Here is a 10,000-nt window from a genome sequence, read left to right as displayed (position 1 = left end):
CCAACATTATCAACCCATTACCCCCGCCATCAGCCCAACATCATTGGTGGCCATTTGAGCTGTGGGGGATTGTCTTCTATTTTGAAAGTAATGGTTTAATCTTTGCAGACAGGCTCTTCAGACCTACTTTCTTTCTTTATCTTATTTATTTTACTTGGCTAGCCTTAACGCCATGTCATTTAAATAACTAGAGTAGATAATAGTAGCTGATGATAGCATGCTTAAGCTGGTAAATTGCAGCCGAAATAGCAATTCCAAAGTGAATATGAGCCTAAATTATTACACTTAACTAAATTAGCATGACAGTGACACATAATGAAAATGTTTCCCTGGAAACGTAATTCTTTCTGTCTAAAACGAGCCCCTGTAGCCCAGACTGGTGGGCTAAGAGGATTGCTGGAGCGGTTTGTCTTTTTCCATTAGATTAGGAGGATGTAATGCTTGGACAGGAGCCGTGGTCCACTGTTCCTCCCCTGGGTGCTTTACATTATCTCTGGCAGTCCGTGCGGTGGAGAGATACATCACTAGCTATGCCCATGATACGCATGGCTTTATGGCCACTGGGGAGCATGACCAGTTTGCCTCCTTACATGTTTGTCCGACCAAGGAGCTATTTGTAAGGCGGCACACTGTAAGACGGAGATGGTCGGGGCCTTTCTATGTAAAACCAAGAGAGGATCATCAGTTTGACCTTTTCTGTCTGACCAAGTGATCCATACTATCCGTTGTCAGACTGTGAAACCAAAATAATCAGGGTATAACGTGCATTTCTATGTAAAACAGTAAGGCTCAATGAATAGTAACTTCTAAATCAAATCGCCACTCGACAAGAGCACTCATGAAGTGCAGAATGCCAACTCAAATCATCACCGAAATTGATTTGGCTTCACGCATTGTGCATGCCACATTCAACGAAATGTGTTGATTTGACTTTTGCAGACGAACCAAACAAACAAACAAATAAACAGTCGAATCAACAAAAACACATCATTCTTGCTAATAATTTGGTGAGGTGCTTGGTGAGGCGTGTTACCTATAAAGACTGTTGACAGACATTTTTTCATTAGTACATCTGCTAACTAGTCGCAGATTCTGTCGTGTTAGGCAACAACATCTCCCTCTTTTTTAACCAGCCATTTGCATCTTCGCCCCCAGACAGGGAATAAACCTCAATAACACATTTTACTTTGCCTCCGAAGACTGTAAAATGCACAATGTACACAGAGAGCAGAAATGAACAGAAACAATCTGCATAGCTGTGACTTTAAAAGTTATTCATTAACTCTTTATATTTATTATATAAGAGACATTTTTGTCACACTGAGAGGAGACGATGCTTTTCAGTTTGTGTTGTAATTGAACACCTACTGTGTCCCAATGAATTGGCATATCATAGCTAAAATCTAAGCAGCACAGGCATTGAGTGCAGTTTTAGAGACTACACATCTCATTGGAATGATTTAAAGCACACCAGAATCACCATTAGAGCCCCTTTGTCTTCTTATAAGTAAGTTAGTTAAAACATTCATGGCTCTGCTCAAGTGCGGCCAAACACTGTTCAGTTAGAACATATGCTCCCAAATGAAGATTCATAGGCGTCATTCAACATGATAGCGCTCACGCCCACAGGCATTCATTCTTTGGCTCCACAGCAGATCAGACTATTGGCAAGTCCCAAACAGGAGGTTAATGAGTGCTAAATAATGGATTGGAAAGCCTGTTCTCTTCCAAGACTCTTTCCCTTCATAACAGAGCCCAACTCATCTGCACAACCCTCGTTATGCCTGTAGAGTCTATTTCCCCAGACATTGTATGCTGCTGATTATGTCCAATTAGGTAAACTTGTAAATCGCTTTGGATAAAAGCATCGTCTACATCAGGGGTGGGGAACTTTTTCATTCGTAGGGCCACTTCAAATTTTATAAAGTCCTTCAAGGGCCGTATTATAAACACAAACTAGAGATGCATTTCTCGAAAGTAGTTGTTACGTAATTAATATGTAAACAACCCTCGAGACGTAGGTTCCAGAATCCAATGGGGCACCTAAGTCACACCCTCTACTTCCTGGTTCATGGGGCAGAGAAAGTCAAAAAAATAATTACTGGGCTTGAAATTAGTGGTTTTTCGACACCAATCCAAACCTTGGACCTCCACTTATGCACCACAAATCCATCACAACTCGCCTCGTTCACTTCCATTCAATTTTTTCCAACTTACTGCCCCATGAACCAGGAAGTAGAGGGCGTGAGGTGCCCCATTCTACATGTACTGTAAGTAAAACAAAAGACTTGTTAAGACATGTGCCAGACTCAGCAACCCTCCAACAACTAAAACAGAATCAGACAGACCAACCAACATAGGGATGTAGATCACGACCACGCCTAAAAATGTAATGCATCGCAGCCTCACCTGCCACCCAGATCATGATGAGGATCTCGGTCCAGGTGAAGCGGGTAGTCTTCACCCTGAAGATCTGCAGAGGGTGGTCCGTGACAGTCACATTGGGCAGGGTGCTGATGCCCTCGAAGCGGTCCGAGGCGTTGAAGACCAGCAGGCACAGGAAGATGATGAAGGAGGCGGCGTGGGCCACGAACTTCATGAAGGGGCTGCGGAGGACCTTTCCCAGCTGAGGGGGGTGCAGAGAGGGGTACGGGGTTGGAAAGGGTGTTGTAGTAGTAGAAGAAGAGAGTAGATACACTTTTTGTTACTTCAAAAGAAAGAAGTTCACTTCGCACTTATTTCACTTTTTGCTCGTTTATTCAGATACTTTTTGTTATTACCACAATTACTATTATTACTATTATTACACTTACAGTAGGCTAGGTTATAACAAAATACCTCTCATTACTACAATATGCTGACCTGTCTTGTACAAAGTATCTCTTGCATCTGTCTTGTCTATCTCTACTGTATGCATGTAGTGAAAAGAGTTGTTTCTATTCTTTAGCTGTGGAGGACCTCTCCCAGCTGAGGGGGTGCATAGTGGGTTATAGGTGGTAATAGGTGTAGTGGTGGTAGTAGTTGAGTACAGGATAGTACAGATACTTAATGGAGGATCCCCAAGGAAATTAGGGTGTGCAGCGGCAGCACAACAAATAATACATTACAGCACATTGCACGGACAAATCACATCTGCATACATGCATGCACCAACATGCATTCTCTATTGATCCACTATCCGTGGGTGTTTGGAACAAACAATAACAAGTTTTAATGAGCTAGTTTTATCTTAGAGGCAGGGAAGCAGAGGTCAGCCCAAGGTTAATGAAGCTTGTTGCGGGGATGAGCATGTTGTTTATTGCCAGTGACACAGTGAGTACACAGCATCCCAGCACTGTCTGCTGAAGGAAGATATTGCACAAGCATTAAGGCTGTACTTCAGGACAAAGCTCTTGGATATGTCTGTCTGAGTCTGCCAATCTGTCTTCCTAATTGTCGGTCGGTCTGTCTGTCTGTCTCTGCAAATGTGTATGCTAAAAATACCTAGTTAAAGTTGGCCTAAAGGTAGGGCACTGGGTTACTACGCTGGAGACGTTCTGTCTTCTTTTTGTGGAGTTAGAAGCTGGAATGTTAAAATTCGTCCTGTGCCGCAATTCAATTTGCGGTCACTAGGGGCGTCTAGATTTCTAGGCTAGCAATGGTGAAGAATCTTTTAAGAAAATCCTGGTTCTGGTTCGTGATCCGAATCACCACCAAAATTGTATCGTTTGCTCCTTTGGTCATTTCCAACAACTCCACAAAGTTTCATCCAAATCCGTTAACAAGTTTCTGAGTTATCCTGCTGACAAACAGACAAACAAACAGACAGACAGACAGACAAACAGTCAGACAGACAAACCAACGCGACCAAAAACAGGGGTAAATAATAATAATAAAGGCACAAAAGCCCTAAAATATATATACTATATTTTTATTAGGTAAGTGTTTTGGGTTATGCATGACTGTGCATGTGAGCAGTGCATGTACAAGGTCTCACAACAACATGGTAAACACTCACACTTACATCCTTTGATGATGTATGGGAAGTAAATGGACTGAAAAATGTAACTGAGTTGCCTGTGTGTGATAGACCTGTCTGCATAATGACTGGCTGCTATCTGGTGTCTGCATGTGGGCTGAGCCCAGAAGCTACACAGACATGCTGTGCTATTGTTGATGGCTCTATTTGGTGCTTTTAAGCTTGGTGCTTATTGAGGACCGGCTGCTTTGAACGCTTTTGCTCCTCTGCCTTATTGTAAAAGTCCAACAAGTGAATTATAAAATATTACAACATATATGAAAACTATTCAGAATGTTTGTGTGATACATGTAAATAACAGCTTCACTATCTCTACATTGAAGGGTGGGTATAATATGCACTCTTCAATAGCCAAACATGGCAGAGTAAGTCTTGATTTAGTCTTGTGAGCCAGCCCAGAAATGTATGGATTATAACTGTATAAATGACATTTTTTTTTATAACATAAAGTCTACAATATAAGGACGTTAGTTAAAGTGTTGGAATATTTTAAAGTTTTTTTTTTGCTTTAGAGTAAACTGTTTGGGCTACTCATAGAATTGTAACTCCTAGTTAGTCCTTTCAGATTACTTCAGACAGTCGCTGTAGGACTGTGTGTTATTTCTTTACGTTGAATAATTAAAGCTAAGCCTAAATTTGTCTTTGTGTAATCAGTGTGGTGTGTTTTTGTCGTCTCCCAAAAAGCCATGAGAACTAATGTGCTTCCACAAAAAGGGATTAATCACTCTATGCTTCCCATTTTCTACTTTATCTTTGACTTGCACCGCTTGCTAGCTTTTTAATGTGAATGCTCAACAGTCATTATTTTCCATCCTTTTCTGTCTGAGTTAGAAATTCTCCCCTTTGCGTTGGAAGCACATAGGCATAGAGGCATACTGGCACAGTGGTGCAATGGAGTACAAAAAAAAGTCCTATTATATTTCCCATGATCACAGCTGCTATAAAGAACTCTCTGGCTCGAGCACCTGTCTTGTAAAACAGACAGAGCTTGCTCAAGGTGTGGTGACTGAGGGGGGGTTGCTTGCTGCACTCCTAACTTAAATTGTCAAACAACCGCAGGCTCTCCAGGCAATTGCTTATTACCTTACAGTTGATGGCGGCTGAATCAGTAATCTGACAGCGTGTGGTCAGTGGCGTAGCGACGGAGAGCAGGGCCGTCGGGCAGCAGGCCAACAGGGATCGATAAAGCAAATGCCCGCCCGCCGGGTCACCCTCTAAAGTGCCCTGCGCTGCCTCCGCTGCCAGGGTGCAGCCGAAAACATAAATAGCACTGCTGCTGTGATTCACAGATAGGACAGCCCCATGCCATGGCATAGCTCAAGACCGGCCCCACATAGACTGATAAGGGGCATCCAATTACAGGAGCTCAGGGACACTTCATTTAGGGGTTATCTCGTGCTTTTTGCTCCAATGAACATTGTGGAAGAGAGAGAGAGAGAGAGAGAGAGAGAGAGAGAGAGAGAGAGAGTGAGATGAGATTTTTAGTAGCCTATGTTAGCTACTGTATTGACTGCTCGTGGGACAACAACTTCCGTCAAACTTTATCATCCCTAGACACCAGAATGGCAGCACTGGTGCATACGCTACATAAACACACATCAGATTACTTTACTACAGTGCAATTGGTTGTTTATGAGCAGCTGTTCCGACCTTCATCCACACACATGCATGCAAATACAACCACAGAGATATCAAAGGGGCTTAAACACACACACACACACACACACACACACACACACACACACACACACACACACACACACACACACACACACACACACACACACACACACACACACACACACACACACACACACACACACACACCCTTTAATGAGGAAAGCTTTCAGCGTTAACAGCTTGCTTACAGAAGCTGAGCGTTTATTTGGGCTGTAAATCTGTTGATGTGGCTGTGTGTGTGTGTGTGTGTGTGTGTGTGTGTGTGTGTGTGTGTGTGTGTGTGTGTGTGTGTGTGTGTGTGTGTGTGTATGTGTGTGTGTGTGTGTGTGTGTGTGTGTGTGTGTGTGTGTGTGTGTGTGTGTGAGTGTGTGTGTGCGTGCGTGCGTGTGTGCGTGCGTGTGTGTGTGTGTGTCCACAGCCCATTAAAGAGCCATTTATCCTTATTTCGCCCAATCTGAGCTCCAGTCTCTGCCTCTTATGCACTGTGCTTACATTTACATTCAGCTTATAACATTCATGGCTGCAAGACCAACAGCATAATGCTCTATAAAGGATAATGCATCAGTAAGGTTTGAGATCGGTAGCGGGTACTTAAGATTAGGGACCAATGAGATTTGAGATGGTTAGGGTACTTGGTATTAGGGACCAATGAGACATGAGGGCGACAAGGGACACTGCTTCATACACCAATCAGATATGGAGGAGGCACTCAGGAGAACGGACCAATGGAATATTATGTGGACCAATGAGATGTGAGAAGGATACAGAATCCAGGAAAGGTAACTAATGACACCATGATGGTGGATTTGATTCGCCCGAGATGACAAAATGAGCCACAAAAGTTGATCTGCCATTTGAGATTAAAGACTTTTTAAAAATGTTAACCAGACACCCCTTTCACATATGTAGTCAACACACTCCCAACAATGAACCTGCTGAAAAAGGGGCTCAGGATCTTTCCTTCATTCATATGTCCTGTGTCACTTCCCCTGTGATGTCTAGCTGCTCTTCCTGGTTTTGACTTTTCTCTGCTGTTGTGAAGTTCAGGCATGGTCTCATGATGCCCTGTGTTTTGGTGTTGTGTTGTGGCTTGTTTTTTTCTTTCATAATGTTTACCATCATAAAACTCCAAAAAAGTGAATGCCAAAAGCAAATGACACTGCCAATGACAAACACAGGCGGGTGGGCGGACAGGCTTACCTTGCAGGATGCTGGAACAATAAGCCATAAGGTGGATGGGCCACCTGAGATTAAAGACTAATTTTAAAAAGTGATGAAAAATACCCCGACTATAGCAGCACACTAATGAACAGTGATGCTGATGATCAACAAGAAGCTCTGAGTCTGGATGACAGGCCAATGACAAACACAGGCAGGTGAGCGAGCGGGCGGGTGGGGAGGCAGACAGACAGGCAGGTGAGCAAGTGGGGAGGCAGACAGACAGGTGAGCGGGCAGGTGGGGAGGCAGACAGACAGGCAGGTGAGCGAGGGGAGAGGGGAGGCAGACAGACAGGCAGGCAGGCGGGCGAGGAGGGAGGCAGACAGACAGGCAGGTGGGTGAGCGGGTGGGGAGGCAGACAGACAGGCAGATGAGCGGGCGGGCGGGAAGGCAGAGAGATAGACAGGCTTACCCTGCTGCACGGCGCTAACCAGTATCCCACGGCGAGCAGTGGGAGCCCCAGGGCCACCACCAGCACCACCAGGCACTTGACGGCGATGGTCTGCTCCCTCAGGCCCGACAGGTTCTCATACCAGATCGTCAGCAGCTGCTGCTGGCAGTTCGGATGGGCCACAAACTGCAGGAGAGAGAGACAGAGTGAGGAGAGAGAGGGGAAGAAATAAAAATAAACAGCCACACAGTAGATTTGACAGGGTTAATTAAACACTTTGAGTGCTGGATCAACTTAAAGAGTGTTATATTCAACTCCCTAAGTGTTAAATTATCAAAACGAGCTATATTGTGCACGTTGCTCGACTGCAGTGCACTGTTTAGGTTTACCCACACCCATGGCCGTTGACAGCTTTTGCTGGGCCCAGGACAGTCATCTGAAAGGGCCCCCTACCCAATACATACAATGCAATGGGGACCCGATTCTGGGGCCCATATCTTCCTGGGCCCGGGACAACATACCCCTTTGTCCCACCTCCTGTCGACAGGCCTGTCCACACCTATAGGCTGAGGGAGGGGGATTGGAGATTGGTGGGTATCGTATAGGAAAGCAGTGGGATTGGGAGGCTGGGGGGTGTTACTGTGGGGTGTTCTCAGTGGCTGGATCATTTGCATTTTAAGTGGGTCTGCAGGGTGAGAGACGGTAGACAGGGGTAATCATATTAAACGCAGTGATCTGATCAGGGGGGTAGAGAACGCATTAGCGTGGCCAGGTGAGCGAAGGAGCGAGAGAGCGGGTGAATGTACGGTGCGGAGGCTGGGTAAGTAATGGAATCACTCTGGTATACTGCCATGGGGCTACTCCTCTCACAGCCAGGGTGCTGGCGAGTTAATCAAAACAACGATGCAAGCAAGGATGAATCATGACACTTGGGTAAAGAGAGCAAAAAAACATGACAAACGGTTTGAAAAGCCTCATCAGTAATAAAACCGTATGACTTCAACACAATGCCAGTAAAATATGTTGAACAATGTAAAGGCATTCGCACACCAGAAAGATACAACCAGACTCCCAACTACAACTAAGCAGTTGCCCATCTGTCCCTTGATGGTCTTGATCTGCCTCAGTCTTTTTTGCTGAACACACCAGGTCGACTTCAAACGCTGTGAACACTCCTCTGGGGTGATCCCGGAGGGATTTCATTGAAGCTTCTGTGTGAGAGTTTTGCGGCTGACCCTTTGAAGTAGCCCAATGTTTTCTTTTTTCTTTTTTGGTTTTTTTTTTGGGCTTTTATGCATTTATTTGACAGGACAGTGTGAGATGGAGACAGGAAGCGAGTGGGACAGAGAGACGGGGGAGGATTGGGAAAGGACCCCGGCCGGACTCAACCCGGGGTCCCCATGGGCATGCAAGCCCAAATGTGGGGGCCTTAGCGTGCTACACCACAGCGCCCCCCAGCCCAATGTTTTCATAAAGTCGCCACGAAGTCCATCTCTCTGCTTTCCATGAGTAGTCTTGTTGGTAGATGCATTACTAATTACTCAAAATATTTGAGATCTATTTGCAAAGTCCTCTCTTGCACACACAAAAGAGCAAAAACACTGTCTATGGTTTTTCACAGAATCATTATTTCAGCTGAAGACGAAATTTCTCTCTAGAAATAGTTCGCCAAGGGGGAAAACAAAGCATGGAAAACAATGCACGCTGTGCACGCCACCTATCAGCAGTGTTGGGAGTAACGAGTTACAAAAGTAACTAATTACTGTAATGCATTACATTTTTGAGTAACTCAGTAATGTAACTGATTACAGGGGAAAAAATCGGTAATATGTCCTCGTTACAATGCAAGTAACTTGCACATTACAACGCATTTTTTTCACCTACATTTTGTGTGGGTATTTTGTTTTCTTTATACAATGTTCGTGGATCACCGCGAGATCAGCTATTGCATCTGATAGTAGGCCTACGTCCGCGCAGAGATTTTAAAGTTCCACGCAGAACATTGCTTCCTCTTTCACGCTTCGTCTCTCGAAATGGTAGGCTGACAAAGGATGACTGATCCAGAAGATCCAGCTTGCTCGTTTTCAAGATGGGTATATGCCCACTACTTTGACTTCATTGAAAATAAGGACGCCAAGAACATTTCAGTTAAATGCACACTGTAGGCCTACTTGAAACCCAAACCGCGTTCCACGTCGAAAAACAGTAGCCTACAAACAATTTGACGATTTGAAGAGGTGCCACCACCAAATTAGTCAGGAAAGGAGGGGATGCATCCCATTCTCACGAGACAGGGACACGGCAGGGTATCCGACGGGGGGATGAGTAGGGCCTACGTTGCACCCCCCTCACTTTTGTTCAACTAAACATCACTAAAATTGAAATAAATCCATTTGAAATAAAATATTATACGTTCGCCTGTCTAAGTAGTGAAATTGAAAATGCTTGCTGTCGTTGCATCACTCTGTAGCCTATCACAGTAAATTCCAGCGCAATAGTTGCATGAATAGAACTAGCTGTTTGCGCAAAGTCGCAGAATATGCTGGCCGCGGTGCTGACTGAGCGCGCGTAAAGAATAATAGTTCTAGAGTTGTGAGTGAGTGACAAACTGATCTCCGCACAAAGTCACATGATTCAGGCGAGCCACGAGCTTGCAAACTGACTGGTATCCTCGCAATCATTTTTTTCGCCT

At 44.7% G+C, this 10,000-nt stretch overlaps 1 protein-coding gene across 1 annotated transcript in view; it reads right to left on the bottom strand.

Moving 5' to 3' along the window:
* Positions 1–10,000, bottom strand: part of trpc3 (transient receptor potential cation channel, subfamily C, member 3) — a 50,862-nt gene that overhangs the window by 12,697 nt on the left and 28,165 nt on the right. The window contains exons 5-6 of the mRNA XM_063189217.1: positions 7,330–7,494; positions 2,410–2,626 (exon numbers count right to left, since the gene is read on the bottom strand). Coding sequence (XP_063045287.1) covers positions 2,410–2,626; positions 7,330–7,494 — 382 coding nt within the window. The remainder of the gene's footprint in view (positions 1–2,409; positions 2,627–7,329; positions 7,495–10,000) is intronic.

The sequence above is a fragment of the Engraulis encrasicolus genome, chromosome 22 (genome assembly GCF_034702125.1).
Source record: "Engraulis encrasicolus isolate BLACKSEA-1 chromosome 22, IST_EnEncr_1.0, whole genome shotgun sequence".
NCBI lineage: Eukaryota > Metazoa > Chordata > Actinopteri > Clupeiformes > Engraulidae > Engraulis > Engraulis encrasicolus.
Note: the sequence above shows the minus strand (reverse complement) of the source record. Positions and strands in the feature narration are given on the sequence as shown.